The sequence below is a fragment of the Leguminivora glycinivorella genome, chromosome 8 (assembly GCF_023078275.1).
Source record: "Leguminivora glycinivorella isolate SPB_JAAS2020 chromosome 8, LegGlyc_1.1, whole genome shotgun sequence".
Classification (NCBI taxonomy): Eukaryota; Metazoa; Arthropoda; class Insecta; order Lepidoptera; family Tortricidae; genus Leguminivora; species Leguminivora glycinivorella.
This window is the reverse complement of record NC_062978.1, coordinates 10,791,419-10,812,637: the sequence shown is the minus strand read 5'-3', so window position 1 is coordinate 10,812,637 and position 21,219 is coordinate 10,791,419. Positions and strand designations below refer to the sequence as shown.

Here is a 21,219-nt window from a genome sequence, read left to right as displayed (position 1 = left end):
GCGTTTGGGGCTAAGTTGATCTGTGTACGGTGTCCACAATACATATTTATTTATTTATTTTTTGAGCAGAGTAAAAGCATTTGGCGGTAATAGTTAAATTCTTATCAAACATCACATTTGTGTGTAATTAGCTAACTCTCTCCAAACATGAACATAAAATAAAACCGCCTTCAAAAATAAGCGCGTTACAAAACACGGAGAAACTAAAAAGCAAAAAATAATAAACCTTTGAATTCAGATTTCTTATCGTATTGCAATAATCTAAACATCCAAATTATAAACAAATCAATTAAGGTCGTTACAAGATGTAATAGTCTGTCGGTAGATGGCGCTAGACGTCACCCCAAGACATGTGTACAAAAGGAAAGGCATGGAAAGATTTGCGAAGTCCGGCGTGGCTTCCGTAGCTCAATTGGTAAGAGCATTGCACGGATTGCAAAAATGGTGCGGGTTCAAGTCCCGCCGGAAGCGTAAATTTTTTCCATTTTTTCCTTTAATATAAAAATGTTTAGAATCGTTAGCAGACGTTTCTGCTTAATAAAAATTAATTTAGTATGGGTTAGCACATTGTTACTGGTGAATTCTCAATATAACTTGAGACTCCAGTGCCGTTACAAGATGTAATAGTCTGTCGGTAGATGGCGCTAGACGTCACCCCAAGACGTGTGTACAAAAGGAAAGGCATGGAAAGATTTGCGAAGTCCGGCGTGGCTTCCGTAGCTCAATTGATAAGAGCATTGCACGGATTGCAAAAATGGTGCGGGTTCAAGTCCCGCCGGAAGCGTAAATTTTTTCCATTTTTTCCTTTAATATAAAAATGTTTAGAATCGTTAGCAGACGTTTCTGCTTAATAAAAATTAATTTAGTATGGGTTAGCACATTGTTACTGGTGAATTCTCAATATAACTTGAGACTCCAGTGCCGTTACAAGATGTAATAGTCTGTCGGTAGATGGCGCTAGACGTCACCCCAAGACGTGTGTACAAAAGGAAAGGCATGGAAAGATTTGCGAAGTCCGGCGTGGCTTCCGTAGCTCAATTGGTAAGAGCATTGCACGGATTGCAAAAATGGTGCGGGTTCAAGTCCCGCCGGAAGCGTAAATTTTTTCCATTTTTTCCTTTAATATAAAAATGTTTAGAATCGTTAGCAGACGTTTCTGCTTAATAAAAATTAATTCTCGGATTATATGTTAGGATTTGAACTTACCTATACTTACTTTGTTGGCGCGACGATCCAAAGTGAGTCTTGGCCTCCAATACAAGAGCACGCCTGTTTACGCGGTCCAGAGCGACATCTCGCCAGTTCTTGCTGACGCCGAGTTCACGGAGGTTTGCATCCACACTATATGCCCAAAGATATTTATGATGGCCAGTAGGACGGCGCAGCGTCCCAGGTGGACAACCCAGGTAGGATTTGAACTCGGAGGTTCAATCAGTCATAGAAGGTCACAGAAGACATCGTTAAGCAGTATTTGTTTTTTTTTTGGGTCATTGTCAAAATAAAATTATATAAATCACACGTGACATCGGTCAAATCACCACATTTTTTACTGCACATTTATTAACATGAATGACATGTCATGTATTGCATGTTTGCCGATCAATTTGCACCAGGTGCTTGTTATCTCGTAAGTAATACACTTGGTAGGTATACATAATTATAATATTCTGTGGCAATACATATGTATAATATTACAAGCTTTTGCCCGCGGCTTCGCACGTGCAGAAAAATACTGTAATTCTTAATTTATGCATCTTTTTGTGCGTGTATTCCCAAACGTGGTAGGCAGAGCACATGAAACTGCTCAAGGGTAAGTGCCATTCTTCTTAGCCATTAATGACATGAAAGAAAACGTTACTGTGATATTGATGTGACAAGTAGCCAGCCCATCGCCCACACCCCAACGTTGAAATTATTTTTCTTCCATTTTAATTTATTACCCTAAACACGAAGTTTCATGTTCATATGTCTAAAGAAACCTAGGTCCCCATAAAACATTTTAAACATGTATTACGAGAAAACAAGCGCCTGTTGCAAATTGATAGGCAAAACATACATAATAACATAATGAGCAGTAAAAATTTTTGTCGTTGTTTTGACCGATATCACGTGTGATTTAAATATTATTTTTGGCAGTTTTATGAGGTACAGTTTAGGTACAGTTTATTGATATATGATCCAGAACATAGTTCCCACACGTTGGGGCGATACACGGCTATGCGCGCCAACCTGACGTCAGAATGGCGTGTCCATGTAGCTATCTATTTAATGCGTGATTGCTTGAGGTACAGTTTTTTTCGCTATAGGTACAGTTTAGTACAGTTTAGGTACAGTTATTTGGTGCAAATTTTGTGACGATTCAGACATCGTTCACGCGATCCTGACGGACACACACTAGCGACATAGCGCCTTAATAGTTATTTCTTATAAAAGGGGGCAAAGTTGTATTTTAACACCGAGTGTGGAATTGAAACGAGCAAGTGAAAGGATTCTATAGTTGAACCACGAGTGAAGCGAGTGGTTCGAGAATAGAATCTTGAACTTGCGAGTTTTTTAACACACGAGAAGTAAAATACATTTGCACCCGAGTGTAACACAAAACTTTTGCCCTTACTATATTTAGCAAGGAAACTACAACGCAAAAAATGCGTTTATCACTGCTTCCAGTAGTTCCACAGGTGGTAAATCATCTTTATTACTAGATTCACCTACTTTTATCAATTTTAAAGCAGTTAATTTGACTTTATTCAAGGTCAAATTACTTTACCCACTAGTGGATAAAATGCGTTTTTACCCGCTGGTATTAAAGGACAAAACACGTGTTTCCGAGCTAGTGAGGGGAAAAGGTGCCTTTCCACCAGAGTTATGTGCTACGCTACGTTGCTATGGATGCGTCTGGTATCCACCAATAAGCTTAGTCCGGTATTAACTTATGTACTTAGGTAATAATAAGTTTATTGCATGTTTGTAGTTCACTGGTAAGAGACACCTATGTAAGTTGTGGTTACCTATAATTTGATAAGCATCAGTTAAGACTATTGTAACTAGATTTAAGAGCATGTAAGATGTGTTATCTGTTGGTAATCCTAAATAAATCTTTCTTATACTTTTAAACGAGCAATTCTTTTATATTTATTTATTTATTTATTTATATATATATTTATTTACACTGACGATCTCGGAAACCGCTCTAACGATTTCGCAGAAATTTGTTATGTGGGGGTTTTTGGGGGTGAAAAATCGGTCTAACTTATCCTTAGGTCCCGGAAAACGCGAATTTTCGAGTTTTCATGCGTTTTTCTTCGCGCGCCATCTCGTGTGCAGTAGTTGTACTGTTAAGACAGAATTCTTTCGGTCGATGTAAGTACTATTTATTGCAAACACTAGATGGCGACACAGGTCAAGGCTAAAACGAATAGAAAATACACTATTTGAGTTTTTGTGGCGAAATGCGCGCCATCTCGTGTAGAGTAGTTGTGTTGTTAAGGCTGAGAATTCTTTCGCTCGATGTAGGTACTATTCATTTTTGAACTAGATGGCGACACATGTCAAGGATACGAAACAGAACCGAGCGAAGCTCGGTTGCCCAGATATTGAAATTAAAAATTAGTCGAACCCGTTCTAACCAGTGCTAAGCAAAGCGGTTCAACTAAGCTGATTAGTGGATATCAAACACATCCACGTAGCGCATCTCTGGTGGAAAGGGCACCCTAAAGATCCGAATACAGGGTGGGTATATAAGTGTTCCTCAGATCAAAAACTTGGATGACCACACGACCGTCATCCATAATTGCTTTCCTTCGAATGTATTGTCGGTTCACTTTCCAAAGTGTCATGTCTACGCATGAATTTATTTATTTAATCTTTATTGCACAACAAAATAAGGTACAAATGGCGGACTTAATGCCTCAAGGCATTCTCTACTAGTAACCAATGGGCTAAACCAGAAAGATTAAGTAGGTATTTGTCCTCAAATACGTGTTAACAACCAGGATGCCTAGCCAAATGCACAAACGCTTACAATAATATCTGTTTCGTAGCTATCTATCTCTATCGCTCTTGCGTATTGGCGCAAAAGAGCCAGACTGTATTTCTGTCGGCGTCCGGCGTTAACGATTACCAGTCGGCTAGGCGGGCAGGAATTGTCCAACTGATGAATCGAAGCCCTGGAATCTGAACCCAACTAATTACTAGAACCCACAAATTAATTTAGTACTTATAATGTACCTAAGGGTGAACACGTTACTTAACAGATTGGCGTTTAGTTAAAGATCGGCTTTTGAGTATAAAGAGCAATTTGCTACGCCCAGTTTTATTCGTAACGTAAATCGTCTACCTAAAGGCTCATTTAGACGAGACGGCGCGCTCGCACACGATTTTAAGTAGATACATTGCTTGGTGACACAAATTCAGCCAATCAAATAACGCAATTTATTGACGATCATAATGTAAATTCGTATAAGTTAACATAGAATAATTTATACTGTAATTAATCATTATTAAATAAATAAACTAAACTATTGAAACACGAATCTAAATATATTTACTATGTCCAATGCCCAAAATAATATTATCTTCTTTAATGTGTAGGTACAATTTTTATTTTTTATGTAATCTAATACTAATTTAATTACCCCTCTCTGTTAGATAATTGATAAGACTAATTGAGTTTTCCTTATATTTCAAGCTCATTGTTATTGTTGTAACTCGTTCTTCGGGTGTTTTATTTCTTGCTTAATAACAACGGGTGACTGTCTACTGTTTACTCATTTTTCTTTAATCTTGTTACACGATTCCTAATGAGTAATGACGTAAATTACCATCGGTACTAACCTAATCGTATATCTTAGACAAATAACCTTCTCACATTTTACAACAATGTGATTAAGATTTAATTATCACACTCATGTATGCAATTATTTACATAGCCCAAATAAATCAAAATTAAATGATGACAGGACACAAATCAGTCGTTTAAAAATAGTTTGTTCCAAAAGATTTCATAAGTAAGGATAAGGCAATTCACACATTCTTGTTTGATGTACAGTCAACCAATTGGAACACTGGGCCACGCTACAACCATGTCAAAATGACAAGCAGTAAGAAATTTCTCTACAATCTGATTTATAACGTCACTGTGACATAGTTCTACAGTGGCCTAGGGTTCCAATTGGTTGACTGTACCTTGGTGGAACGCTACACTGCACGCTTTGCTCGCAAAGTCAGCACATCTGTGCTAGTACCATTTTTGGTGACTGTAGGGTACAGTTCGCGTTCTTCCCAAGGAATATAAATTAAAATGTTTGTTCCAGTGTTCGACGCCACAGCAAAACCTCCTTCTGGGATTTTGAGTGGGAACGTGAACCAATATGGCGACTTCGACGAATGCCTCGCCATCGACGGGCCAGTCCGGGGGAAGTACTGCCTTGCCTCGTTGGAAGTCAGTTTGGCGCGACCAGGATATTTGCACCTCGACAAGATGATACACAGCGGACATTATCTCAGGAGCAATATTTCTGATGTAAGTACCTAGAAAGAAATCAAAGATGGCCGAGTCGGTGCCCGGAGCTTCCATCTTATTTATTTATTTAAACTTTATTGCACAGTAAAAAAATGTACAAAAGGCGAACTTAATGGAAAGCGCTCGCTCAGCTCAGGGAAAATCCGCCGTGACGGTTACCTCACCCCGGCCCGGGGTTGTCTTCTTCTTGATCGAAAGAGAAGCAGATAAGGAAATTTTATATTTCGCGGATTTCCTCGGCAGTCATGATCTCACGGCTAAGACAACTCATAGTTGGAGTAGTTAGCGAGATTTTAATATGATAGGTACTTATTCAAATAACGAGAGAGTCACGGAAAATGCAAGCAAACATAACATAAAACATTCGTACAGACCATACACATAGTCATTTCATGTAGTGTTGTATATCTATTGCTATGCCACACACGTTTTATGTGAGATCACAACACCATAAAATTTTGATTTATTCGCTATTAAGCATGCGTCATTGCAATAAAAATATTCTTAAATTATTAAGTCATCAGATTGCTGGCATGGCGCATGCAATTTTCTACATTAGTCTTTTTTTTCCGTAGTCACTAGTTATTTTCGACCTTCAAGTCCGTCGAACCCCCGGTCCGTCGTACCAATGAGTTTTTAGTACCAATATGGAACAAAGTGCAAAAATAAAAAATGGATGTTTTATTAGGGTACCCCCCCCCCCCTACACGTAAAGTGGGGGCTGATTTTTTTTTTATTCCAACCCCAACGTGTGATATATTGTTGGATAGGTCTTTAAAAATGAATAAGGGTTTACAAAGATCGTTTTTTGATAATATTAGTATTTTCGGAAATAATCGCTCCTGAAGGAAAAAATTCCAATGCGTCCCCCCTAACTTTTGAACCATATGTTCAAAAAATGTGAAAAAAATCACAAAAGTCGCTTTCGTAAAGACTACAGCCTACGCCAAATCTTGGGATTAGTTGTCAAAGCGGACCCCAGGCTCTCATAAGCCGTGGCAAATGCCGGAATAACGCAAGGAGGATGATGAGTTTTTGACCCTCAAGTACTTACCTCGAAGTGGTCGACAGCAAAAATAAATAAAATTTATTTATTTCGGACTTGATTATTTAAAATCGCGTTGCCTATCATAACGCAATTAAATTTGCGAAACAATTATACAAATTATACCAATATTTATACAACGCTGATATGCTATTAATACAATTATAATGAGGGATATTACACCTACTTGAAACCTGGAAACTCTGGTTTGAGTGAAATACGCAACTGATTTTGATGCGGTTTTTTTTAATGTATTGATTCAAAACATTCCAACATTCGAAAGGAGTTGGTTCTTAATTCGGTCAGGTAGTTATTTGCCCTCTTGCTTGACTGTGTTGCTGCATGCTGCCCTAGGTGCCTAGACAATGTTTCTACACACTTTGTTTTTCCTTTTATCTCTCTTCTTTATAGCGGAACAGTGACAAATGCGTAACGTTCGCTAAGAAGCATAAGCGATCGTGACGTTGGCTAGGCACCCTACGCGGTCTCCTCAAAGGGAAAATGAATTCTATCCGAGGAAATAAACATTTCCTTTGATAGAATTCACTATATATTAACGCTGAGGTTTATCATGGGTAGTATATCTCCACTTTATTAGTTGCCTACAAAGTTACACTATGCATACAATCTAGACTTTTGTGGACACATTTTTCTTCGTCAACGTTAGCCGTAGTCTACGCATGCTGAATTAAATCACCGTTTCATTGTAAACATCATGCGTACACAGAGACCAAGGCTGTATTTAATATTCGAGCAGCACCTTTGGCTACTTTGTGAACATATTTGGTCGCCGATCGGATTTTGAATCACAATTGTCTTGTGCAAGAGCGGCCCTTGACCGCATGCTACGAACCCGTGCAGAAAATTCAGACCACGTTCCTTTACTTGGTTAAAGTTTACCATCGCCTAGTTGAACCCTGTATCACTGCCTCAGCTGAGTCTATAGCTCAGATATCTATTAAGCACGTAATAAAACTTAGGTATTTACTTACTTGCCTACTCCGTTGGCTCAGTGACCCAAAATGAGACTTGGCCTCCGACCTACAGGCCGACTTTTCTCGATCCTGAGGTACTTCTCGCCAATAATTGACTTGGACTTTGCACTTCAACGGTATCTAAGCCATCTAACAGTACGTTCTTCTGCTTCGAGACCAGGGAGCTACTACTACTACTTCGTCCAAGACTTTGAACATAGTCGTAGATCATAAAACTCGGTTTATACAGTAATATATCTTGTACGCCACTCGCCACAGTTCTGAGCTACCTGGAGCCACTTCATCCAGCAATCTTTATGATGTCGTCCCAGAGCATCCGGAGTCTTCTTTGAGGACACTCTTCTCCCCATGGTCACCTCTACTCGAGTCATGTACTCCACGAAATATTTTATCCTGCTATGTGACCAGCCCACTTTAATCTGTCTATAACCTCACTGATAACAAACTAAAGTGTGTTCATATTGCAGATGGGTCACCGTGTGCCTCGTTACTCCAGCATCCTCTGGGGCGTCTGTATCCCCAGCTCCTGCAGCAGCTTCGACCTTGAGGAGGAGCTGTCCCACCGGCTCTCAGGCCTCGGCATCTCAGTCAGAGTTCAGAACACTATGTGCACTGTCAAGGATTTCAAACGACCTTATTCATTTGGGAAGACTCTTTCGATGTAAGTGCTGATACTGACTTACTTAACCGTAACGTTCGGATTCTCGATCACTGAAACACTACTGCCGCGGTATCGCAGTGCGACATTGCTGCTGAAAAAAGATATACCTAACAAATCACGCAAATGTCACAGTTCATGCTGCTGCCTACAATTTTAAACTTTTGGAGGTACTGCAGCTGGGGTGTGGATATGAACATTTACCTTAAGTTTGTCACCGAAATATTACAAAATTTAAATGTAAGTAATCAAAATAATAACCGCATTTTACGCTGGTATTACTTATATGATCTGTACTATTGTCAACTTGTAAAACAGTATGTCTGGTATGTTCTAGACCTATTGAGTATCTAATTTAGCAACTGTAGATTCATCAAAGTATTCTATGCCTGTTAAAACAATAGAACTCCCATAACAGCGTTAGATCCCCTTATAAAGAACTAAAACATGCACATAAAGAATACGATCAAGACGTCTACAACATTACATTACACCGCATTATAAGGTACTGTAGTCGTCGAAAGATAATTTAGATTATGTGCCTTATTCCGCAGTAAGAAGGCAAGAAAAAAGTCCTTAATATTTTTTGGTTTAGGGGGTAGTTTTAACTTAGATAAGTTTAACGCCAAAAGTATCAAGTTTAAACTTTACACTTACCTAAAAATAGGTAAGAAGTTGAAATTAGATAGGTATTTAACATGGTAGAAAACTTGTTTATCCGTACTATAGGTAATATTATAAATGAGAAAGTGTGTGTGTTTGTTTGTTTGTCCGTCTTTCACGGCAAAACGGAGTGTCGAATGACGTGTTTTTTTAAGTGGAGATAGTTGAATGGCTGCTTTTTGTCTCTTTCTAACGCGAGCGAAGTCGCAGGCAAAAGCTAGTCCCTATCGCACTTACAAATAGTGCGAAAAGGACGGCTCGACGTTATATTGTTTATTTTGCGACCGTGCTTACCTGCGTGACCATAATTTTCGAAATTAACACGAAATACAGTCATAACCATTGCTGCAAGCCTAATACTCTATTTAGCTGTGAAATATTATCTCAATAATCCTAATTAATCCTAGTTAAATTTACATTGAAAATTATTTTGTAAGATTTATTGGTAACGCTTAAATTAGTCTACTTGATATTTATTACGGAATGTACTTAAATCAAAGTTATTGTTTCAGAACATTTTTCCTGGCGATCTTATTACTGCTAAGTCTGGGGACGATCCTCGACGACGGTACAGAGGGCGCTACGAACTTCGAAAAACTCCTGAATGCGTTTTCACTGAGACGCAATCTGAGGAAGGTGTTCGAAGTGTCGGACGAGACGAGGGTGAAAGGGGTCGACGCGTTTAGAGGGGTCAACGCGTTGGCACTTCTTATGGCTCATAAGTCTATGGCGATGGCGCATAACCCCTATGTCAACAAGACGCAGTTTTCAGCGGTGAGTTTATTTCGTGTTTTGTATAGCAATGCACTGAATTTCAAATCGGTATTATTCTTCGCTCATTTATTGACTTTTTAGTTTTTGAGTCGATTTCTATGACACGTGTTGAGTTGATAATAAAGTTCAGTGTGTAACTATTGTAACTAAAACATCAAATGAAGCGATCGTCAACTGATTTTGTAATAAATCCAAATCTTTAAGATAATGTTCTCAAATGGCATCTTGCATGGGAATTTTTTCTGCAACTTATACAGTCAACCAATTGGAACTCCAGTGTAGAACTATGTCATAGTGACGTTATAAATCAGATTGTAAGAAATCTCTTACTGCTCGTCATTTTGACATGGTTGTAGAGTGGCCTAGGGTTCCAATTGGTTGACTGTACATGGCTAGTTTTTTGTCATATTTGTGCACTTCACAAAGTGCGAGTTCAACAAAATTGCAATGATCTAGGGCAATTAAATAAATACCTAATCATGTAACTGGTAAGCCAATAAGTAGGTACTTTACTACTATTCAGGGAAGAAATAAATGCGTAATGGCATGAGTCTACCTCAAAAAGAGTTCAATAATAACGTTACCTAGAATTAAGGCGCAGTAAATTAAATTAATCGATATCTTTTTAAAACTTAATTGAAAAGCCGATCCCTATTGAATTAAAAACCTATAAAGCAATTAAGATAAATGTGTTTACTTTCGGCGTGGATATTGTAGGAATACCTACAGGCAGTGCCATTCGAGATGACGCGTGCCGTGGGTTCGTATTATCATACGTTTAAAGGTTAGATTTCCCAAATTCGCCCGCCATCGTAAATGGCGTGATCTACCTAGTTAACAATCGATTTGAGAGTTCATTGTTATACTTGTTTCTTTACTATCTAGGGCGCAAGTACCTTGACTGACTCATTCATTAACACTCTCTTTGGAATTGTAATCAGTACCGATAAATTAATTATTAAACGAGAAGGGCGTGGGGTAAAGGGGAGAAACTGGGATTAAGTAAATGGAGTGTACGCGAATACAAATGTACAATTAAAAAATGGTGTTCTGAAACGCATTAAATACTTACTAAGAATATTATCTAAACTTACTTTATTTAACAACTAGGGAACAAATCAAATTATTTTATTGAATATTTTTCGATTTGTTCTTTTCCCGGCTCGGCCACCATTAGTATGTAGATTGGAATGGGCGTACCAGGGCGCTATAGGCTTAATGCGTTTTCACATTATCCGATCCGATATTGGATGTCGGACCGATATAAATATGTGTATTACCTACACGGGAATTCCGCTTATTTTTCGACCAGTTACTTATATTAACCTCATTGTTTATGAGCTACGGTAAGCAACCATCGGGCAATCCGTCTGATCATTTGTTTACTATGATAAAAGAAAAATTATCACGGGCTGGACGGCATATCCATATGATTGTATCTACTTGACATCCCGCAGTGTGGCATCCAAATCCCCGATCACTGATGGTCACGTGATAATTGGACGGTGTTATGGAATAGCGAACTAAGCGCCAAAATCCGAAAAAAAAGTTATGAATGCAGTTCGGATATAAATGTGATAATCTATAGTATTGACTCTTTCTTTGTTGAAAAATCATGCTTACAGCCTTATTTTAAGGGGTAGAATCAAGCGACACGTTAAAATTTGTATGGCCCTGTGTACTAAGTCGTTACGTAAAAACGAATTGAACGCCAAATTTACTTTTACAAATTATAATAAGCGTATATTCTAAATCGCAAAATCGAGTTAAACGCCATAAAGATGTTATTAATTCGTTTTGGTTTAAAGTTTTGATGATTTATAAACGCAATATCGATTTAACCGCCCTAATGGTGTCGTTTAATTCGTTGTTACATATTTGAAATTGCAGGATATTTCGCTTAATGAGAACTAAGTATCAAGCGGTTTTGTTATATCATAATAGCTTATGTGTGTAATCCTGGCTAGTACTAATGAATTATTATTAGTTACAATGGCAATTTTGCCATATATGCTGATTTTTTTGACATTTATTAAAAAAAGTTGATTGCACAACAAAACTAAATTCTTAGACGGATTAGTCCTAATCATTGTGGAGGAAAACATTGTTGTTGATTTATTTATAATAGCACTATTTACTCAAATATATGGAGTTTTATTTTATTCCAGTATTCACTTTACCTCTAACAATTTGCATTAAAGAATCAAGCGACAAAATATGTCTCATAGTACGCTACGGCGAAATAAATTAACCTCATCACAGTATTAGTTCAATAAAGAATCAAGCGGAAAAACGTTAATAACTTCGAAACTAGAATAGGTATGGTGTTATTTTTTTTTTCTATTTAAATTATGAACACTTTTATAGGTTCAATGTCAAAATTAACTTTTTTGCTTTATAAATGAACTTACAACAACTGATTCAAATTTCAAATCTTTCTAGCTCATTTTCTCGATTTCAACTAACTGTCGCTTGATCGCTTATTCCATAACACTGTCCAATTTCCATAAATGCACAATGCTCCACAGGCAGATTCTCGGTTTTACGTGAGTCATCCTTTAAGAAATATGTTTATAAAACTTCTTTTTTTCAGGTATTTGGGATGCCGTGGGCAGTAATAGGACGCTCGGCCATAGTCTACACGGATAGCTTCTTATACATTAGCGGCTTCTTGAACGCCAACAACCTGTTGTCTGAATTGGAGAGGAAAGGGACCATTGATATCAAAAACAGACTTATTTCAAGATGGTTCAGGTATGTTGCGTGGCTTATTTAATTACCAATTAATATTTGATAATATCATCAGATAAATCAGAAGCCAAAGAATAAACAAATCCAAATAGTCTTTCAATCCAGGCCAAAATGTGTTTAACCTTCGTGACTTGGAATCAGTTAAAACCCTCGCATTGCTCAATATCCACCTTTCGAACTATGTACTCGCTTCTCGAGTAAATCGTTCGCTTGCTTGGGTATAAGAGCGGTTAAACAAAAACTAAGTCCCCTTGTAAAAGACAAAAATGTTCACCACATATCCACACCGACCCGTGGAAAATAAATATGTATTAAATTGTTGGTATAATAATCAAACCAAGTTCAAACGAGAGTTGTAAAATATTTCTCATTTAAAATTTAGGATGCGGAATAACTTACCGAATAAGGTGCACTGGTTCCCTCCCTGACAGAGTGTCTTTGCAAGTTTGGTTTAACTTATTTGATTTTGATTGAATTATACTCTTCTCCATATGTACTTGATCAGTTTTTAATAGACTTTGACTTATTTATGTGTCAGTTCATTTTAAATTTTTAAACCTTGTCGAAACCGACAAGGACTAGGTCAGAATATATTTTACCAAATAGTTTTTAATTGAGTCGCAAACAAAACTCATCAATGAAAAATCAACAGGGATACCAGTCAGCTTAGCGGGCTTAACTTTAAATTTGCATCAAATTAGTTTGCCACACATTTAAATAAAAAGGAATTTTCTAATCAGTGTGTGAAAAATCAAAAAGAACTTTACCAATCGGTGTGGTGATAAATTCTATAATACAAATCACAGTAGGTACGCGTTTACCGTAACATCGTATAGTATTTGAGAATACCTAAGAATTTTAAAGCGGTTATGATCGTTAAACGGATCGGATATATCAATTAAAAATCTATTACTAATATAGATATTATTGGCCTCTCGTTTCGGGTCACACGTGCACGTGCATAATCAATTATCATTAGTATTTAGTAATTTCATTTAGGTAGATAAAGCCTGGCCAAAATACATGGCCAGGATGGAATTAAAAATTACGTTGACGAAGAACAGGGAAATGTTGAAATAAACCAAAATAATTATCGAAGTTACCGAAAATATTTTTTGGGCCTGTATATTATATTGTATATTACCATGGATATTTCATTCATGTCCATTTCACAAGGTTTACAATGTAGACCAATAGACTACTCTGTAGACCAACAGGCTAACTCGCTACGCTCGCGGAATATTGGAATCTTAGGGACCAGCCACATCTAAGAGACGCATGTCCTGAGGTGCGGAACGGACGTCCGCGCCACGCCGCCTGAATGTAATTCAAAAAACGTCTCCTCAGTACAGTTTGTATAGGAAGGACGTAAGACGCGCCCCAGGCGGCGTGGCGGTGGCGTGGCGCGCGCCGCGCCGCCTGGGGGCGCGTCTTACGTCCTTCCTATACAAAATGTACTGAGGAGACGTTTTTTGAATTACATTCAGGCGGCGTGGCGCAGACGTCCGTTGCGCGCCCCGAGACACGCGACGCTTAAGTGGGAACGCTGCCTTACGCTTGCTCGGGTATCAATATTGGCACGAGCGGAAAACAAATAACTATTTCCAGATTATTCCCCCTGTTCCTGTCGCTAATGCTATTCTGCACCTACGTGTTGCCCGATGTTAACAACGGCCCACAGTGGAACTTAGTCGTGGAAGAGCACAGCCGAATCTGCGAGAAGAATATGTGGAAGAGCTTCCTGTTCATACACAATTACTTTGGATTTGAGGAAATGGTATGTATTTTGATGTTTAATAAGTTATTTTTCGCGTGTTGGCCTAGTCTGTACACCCCTGCAAGTAGTGCTCTTGCCGCGAGCTTTACACTATACCTCTACCTTACCTACTTGTGTGTGTTGAATATAACAAATCACATTCAAAATCTAGAAGATTACTTTGCTAATCCGCGAATAGATAACGTGTCAATCAGTGTTAACCAGGTATTTATACGTGGAGTTAAAGTTCCCCTTTTCCGTAAAAATAAATACGCAAATACCACCATCAAAAATACTAAACTCGATACATGTTTCTGAGCAAGTCTCGGAACCGGTTTATTTTTTACCGGTTAAAACCGGTTTATTTCGATTTTACTCCGAACTTTGTAAAGAACGCGAACGTTATGAGAACTTGAAATAAACCGGTGTATTCGACGAGCGGCGAGACACAAATACCTACGTTCACGCAGCGATTTTTTTGTTTGGTTTACTTTGTTCTAAACCGGTTAATCTAACGAAACCTTTATGAAAGCGTTCCCCTAACAACCGGGTTAAAAATAGCGTTTTTTGGAGCGAAAACTAAATTTAAAGGTTTTGCCGCAAGTAAAGTAAGATTTTACCGGTATCCGAGCCCTGTTTCTGAGGATAATGAATGATGATTAACGAGCACGTTATCTATTCACGAATTAGCAAAGACATCTTCTGGTTTTTGATTAACAAGTATTTCCTTCCGCAAAAGTAACGCATGATTCCATCGATTAAATCACATTTATCATCATTATAGCCTTCACTTGCTCACTGCTGAGCATAGGCCATTTTAAATGTCATCCATCTAACGCTTCTTTATTATAAAAGTGGTCACCAATCCGTAAACATTTTGATATCCCATTATTTTTGACTAATCATGATTATTAGAATATAAAATTGATTGAAATATTTAATTCGATAAGATATGTTCATGTTAAGTAGTTACTTAATGAAAATTGCTAGAAACTTTTCCAGGTCACTTCAAATTGCCGGAAACTTCGCATTACCGGATTTACTAGGGATAATCAACTTTACTAATATTCCAGGGAATCTTCATGTTTGCTATTCCACACTACAGGGTGTTTCAATGAACGTAATACAAAATATGTTTTTCAAAATCGTCTTCCTATTGCTAACACACTATGTTAGGTCGCGTGTTGTTAAACTAGTTAATAATCATTAGTATCATTGTTCTCCTAAATCCTGTTATTTTGGTCACAGCATGGTTACCCTATCTAGGTTGTTAAGAGAAAATAGTTCGAACCTAGTTTAGTATAAACTCACCTTTTTGTTTATCTTAGGTTGATATTTTATGAATAAAATGCGTTCTGACGTGTTACTTGTCACAACCCAACTGACGTTACTGACGTATAGCAAGACATGCCATGACTTCTCAATGAGTGACCACACTTCGAGAATTTCATTTACTTATTTTGTTAGAAAATTATCAAAATTGAATTACTTACGTAGAATTTTAAGACCTCAATACGTGCATTATATTTTTCGTCGTTAATAGAGCCGGAATATAATGTATTTATTAATATATTGTATTAAGCTCATTGAAACACCCTGTAGTAATAAATAGGGAATCGCGTCATAAAGCTTTAACCGTAAGCCCATAATGCATGTGGATGCCCCATCCCCATTTCCAGAATTCCCCAGATTCCCCATTTCGAGAACCTCGCTAAACTCCGGCCATCCCGAAATTAAACGAATATTCTCTTTAATTTCCAAGAAACGAGTATGGCACTTGCAATTCAAATTGTAATTTAAAATTATAATTATTAAATTAAAAATTCTTTGCCTCGTTTTGGGGACAAGACGATTTTTGCTGCTGCTTTTATATTAAAAACAAATGCTGCGCTGCTAATATTATGGTTTTCAAGGACTTATATTTAACTTAACCGCAGTACGGTATTTTTTAAGACGATACGGTAGGGGTCAATACTGCCGTCCTAAGGTAAAAGGCAGCTATTCGACAAAAGCTAGTTTTGAGATAATCGCAAAAAACCTTCTTTTTTGAATATCTACAAAACGGATTAACTTTTTTCATTATTTCTTTTTGTATATAGTAGGTATAAGTGTTTACTTATTTTAGACATTATTTGTGTGTTTGTACAGCGACTGGTTTTTTTATGATAGGTTGATTTAACTGTAATTTTGGCAGGTGTATAAATTGACATAATAAGTTTATTATATTTGCTGCTACGGAACCCTTTGTGCGCGAGCCCGACTCGCACTTGGCCGGTTTTTTAAGGAAACTTACATTCCTAGATTTACAAGAAGGAATGCCTTCATAAGCAGGTTCTGCTTAAGTATATGAAAGTACAGGGATCAAATATTCTTCTGGTCATATTCTTCCGGTATTCATCAAATATTCTTTTCACTACGCTCGCCAAGTACCGGTCTGGTATCAAGAGAATGATGTCGAGTTTGTTGCGAAAACATTAAATCCGTCGAACTACCCTGAAATGAATTAAGCTAAGAAACAGATAACATCGAGCAATTCAGAAATGACTGGATTAGTAACCATAAAAATCTTCAACAATGTTACAATACAAAAATTGCGATCCAAAAGTTTATAGAGAGTATCAAAATCAAAGTCACTCAAAATAATTAGTTATAAATTGAATTCGACTACAACAAAATAGTCATTTAATGGATTTTCTGGAAACAGTGGCAGATGACCCCGTAAGTTTATTATATAGGCCTAACTTTCACACGCACATTCCTATGCTTTTTGATACTGGTTATCAAAAATATGGTTATTTTCATATTCAATTGCCTATTATATTCATATTAATATTCCATGTTTGTAAAATAAAACATAGTTGAAAATGTAGACTACTGCCAATACTTCTCCTTCTTATTCCTCATACCCTTATCTCATTTTATGTGGGGTAGGTAGAACAGGTCTTCCTCTTTCATTCTCCTCTTTCGTCATCTCAACACTCATATCTTTCTCTCTAATATCCTATTTCACATAATCCATTCATCGTTGTTTGGATTTACCCCTCCCTCTCTATATCAACATTCATCTCTAACGTTCTCATTCATTAATTGCAAATTATTTACTTGTTTTACTGTAAATTAAACCAAAAAGGATAACGTTAAATAGAGTGTGGCTAATGAAATATTGCCCCAACTTTTGGCGGGAAATTCAAAAAATCTAGGGCTGGTCACATTTGGTATAGTACGAGATATAGTTTTGATACTAGAAAATATTTTTGTTTTCTGTGCACACTTATATTGAAAATCAATAGAAATTGCTAATATATGTACAGAAATTTGACAAAATCTGTTAGCATTTGACGTATTAACCTAAAAGTTTTACGATGGTTATTGGCATTTAAATATTAATAATTAACGTGTATTACAAGTAGTAGTAATGTATAAAAAAAAGTAGTTTCACAAATTTCCAATTAATGGTGGTAATTGACATTTTTTATGGTTCAAATGTCTGTCTTAGGGGTAGACCCTGTGAAGACGACTGCTGTAAAGGGCTCGAAACGTAGGTCATGATGTTAATATACGCGATTAATCCGTTTAAAAGAGTTTTATTTCAAATGTCTGTTTAATATGTTAAGTAGGTAGGTAAAGAAAATGCACTATCGACATTTTTGCCGCTCATATATACTCGTAGACATGTTTCACCAAGATATTTTTATATATTTTATATTTTTATTGCCATATAAGCAGTGGTGGCCGAGTGTATATGACGCCCGACTTTCAATCCGGAGGTCGCGGGTTCAAATCCTGGCTCGTACCAATGAGTTTTTCGGAACTTACGTACGAAATATCATTTAATATGTACCACTAGCTTTACGGTGAAGGAAAACCTCGTGAGGAAACCTGCATACATCAGCGAAGAAATTCAAAGATTTATGTGAAGTCTCCAACCCGCATTGGGCTAGCGTGGAGACTATATAGCCCGAGCCCTCTCAGACTTGAGAGGAGGCCTGTGCTCAGCAATGGAACGTATATAGGCTAAATTATATTATTTATTTTATTTTTTATATTTTTATATCAAATTACTACTGACCAGTCACTTCACTGATTTCTTATATTATATTCACATACTTAATCAAAGTTATAGGCAAATGTTAGAACTAGTACATAAAGTATCAAAATATTAATAGAGCACCAACCTACTATATTGTTTACGACTTGTAAACATTGCAGTTTTTCATTATATGCCGCTTCACGTCGACTTCGCTCTTGGTTGTAATTATTTATTAGCTTAAACAGCAAATTGCGGACCTCGGTTGGTATCGTCATTGTTATAATATTTAAGATTTACCCTTAATAACCCGCGAACAATTTGAATAAGTGACATAAATTGACAGCCGACTTTTAGCCTTTTTTTTAAACCATAGACAATTGGTGATACCACAAGGAAATATCTGTCAACAATATTTGGCTAGCCAGACTCTACTTAAACCGTGGAATATTAATATACCTCATATAGTGTTTGCTGCAAAAAAAACTACATACGAACAACTTTCCCACCGCAAACTACGCTAAAAAGACGTATTTGCTTTCGAGCAATAATATCTGAAAATCGAGTTAAATGTTTGTATCTTGAATAAAAATGACAATAGAAATGATGTAGGAAATGTAAACAATAGTTATTATGGTTAAAACGTATCAAAAATGCAATCATTCAGTATTTTTCCTAACTTCGTTTGGTTTCGATCAATATTTCGCGCGAAAAAAGCCCGCTGCGCTCTTGTACTGTCAGCCACAAGCTGCGCCGGTGCTCGCAGCTCGTCACTGATGGCTTTTCTATAGCATAAAGTATCTTTCGGCTGGCGGGTGGATTGACAAAGGTTGGAGCATATACTGTTTTATAGGCTAGTTTGCAGCACTTTCACCCATTTTAAAAGTTTTTTTACGTTTAATATGACACCCATACAAAATAAGAAGAACGTATAACACGTATTCGTTTTTATAGACTAATATTGTGTTGTAAAACAATCGAGCGATACTAGGCTTAAATGAAGTATTTGACATTTTTTACAGAAAAAATGTATATACGCTTTTTAGACTAGTATCAGTTTAAAAAATTGATCAAAATCCTACGCTAAAACTAACGCCTAATTTTATATTAAAATATAATACTTATCTGTCATAAAACACAAGAAAAGCAGAAATGTTTGAATTTTTTTTAGGAGCCTGGTAGGTTACTTTGCTTATTTACAAATTGAATTAAAACGAACTCTAAAGTGGACACTCGATGTAAGCACATTCACATTTACAAAAGTATGACATTTTAACTGGGAAAGCTTAAGAACCGGGCCACCTTAGATTTCAATCACAGAGGAATATCTTGAACTATAAGACTCGTGCCGATCTGCTGGATGCCAGGCACAATGAAATGCACTCCCCCAGTTCTCACGGGTATTACATAATATCTCTATTACCGTGTCACCTATATTTAGGTGTTAATTGAAGAACCTAGTTTTGCCACTCAGACTTGCCAAAAAAACTCAAAGAATCGAGAGAAATTAAAAGTTCTTTTAGGAATAGTCGTGCCGAATTTTGATAAATGAATAAAATTCTTAAGAAGTCTATAATTAAATTATCGATGCACCTCCATAGTAATACATGAAACCTGAACATCCGTATAGATATGTACTTTATGTAAAAAAAAATCTCGACGTTTTTTAAAATGTACAAACTTCTGCTAAACAATTTGGACTGCATTCGGTGTGCACTGCATTCACATTTGTTGACATTTAATGAAAATATACTACAGATTAATCGTTTGCCCCTTAGTTTAAATCTGTTTAGTGTCATTGTCATGCAGATACGCAGAGCGATCCGCACGACCAATTTGTATGACACTGAAATTGTAGTCCGCACGGACCCGCCCGCTTTACTCTAAAATATTCCCTGAAATTAATTCATATTACTCCAGTACAGATTGCTCCGCCTATATATATGTTGGAGGCTCAGACTGGAGCCTCATTCATTTAAAATATTTAAAGGAATGCAGTGCAGTTGACTGCGATACTTTCCAATTCGAATCTGACTGACGGTTCCTCTCAGGATGCCAACACCTCGACTGTCATCAATGTCGTCATAACCAGCCAGGAACCAATCCATTTAACAGCTATTCGTGTCATATAAATAACAGACGCTGTATCGCAGTCAAACACTCAAGCATTGCCATACTTGACATTCGATCATACGCAGTCGTCATGCTGCGACTTATATAAATCGGTACCTGTTTACAATAAGAGTATTAAATGATTCACGGTTAGTTTCATAAGACTTATATTGACCGGGATATAAACTGTGATTACCTTTTTGATTATTATTGAGGTCCGTATACTTCGACGCAGTTGCATGCATCATGATCACGGGAAACTGAAGACAGCGGGTGGATGTCAAAGTTGCGTAGACTGCGCGCCAGCCCACCCAGTTCTTCAGTTACCCATAATCATGATGCATGCAACTGCGACGAAATATCGGGACGTTAATAAAAATCAAAAAGGTAATCACGGTTTATATCCCGGTCAATATAAGTCTTCTAAATCGGTACCTGTTATACAATCGAATATTATTTACAGTGTTTAACACACACGCACCAAATCGGCATGGACATGCAGTTATACGTGGCCACGCTGCCGCTCCTGCTGTTGCTATGGCGACACCGCCGGCTGGGCTGGACGCTCATCGCCGCCGTCGCCGTCGCCTCCACAGCGCTCCGCTGGCTCGCCATCTACTGGTACGACATCAGCATGTTCGTGTACTTTGGGATCTCGTAAGTTTCATTCATATTTTTATTCAATAGATGTTAAAAATAGGGTAAAAATTCTAAAACAGCAATTCCCGAAAAGTTTGTACATTTGGATCACGTCGACCGTCGATGATCAGGTAGGTACCTAGTTTGTATGAAACCTTCCTTTTTTGTTATCAGATTTTTATACATTTTCGATAACAAAAAAGGAAAGTTTCATACAAACTACCTAGGACATTTTGGGAAACCTAAGTGGATCTTGCTCAGCATCATGGACTCTGTCA

The 21,219-nt window shown here is 37.3% G+C and overlaps 1 protein-coding gene across 1 annotated transcript in view; it reads left to right on the top strand.

Moving 5' to 3' along the window:
* The window catches only part of LOC125228868 (nose resistant to fluoxetine protein 6-like), a 53,678-nt gene that overhangs the window by 18,927 nt on the left and 13,532 nt on the right, over positions 1–21,219 (top strand). Inside the window, exons 2-7 of the mRNA XM_048133562.1 lie at positions 5,313–5,521; positions 8,029–8,222; positions 9,395–9,656; positions 12,250–12,410; positions 14,016–14,184; positions 20,766–20,959. Of these exons, the coding sequence (XP_047989519.1) occupies positions 5,313–5,521; positions 8,029–8,222; positions 9,395–9,656; positions 12,250–12,410; positions 14,016–14,184; positions 20,766–20,959 (1,189 nt within the window). The remainder of the gene's footprint in view (positions 1–5,312; positions 5,522–8,028; positions 8,223–9,394; positions 9,657–12,249; positions 12,411–14,015; positions 14,185–20,765; positions 20,960–21,219) is intronic.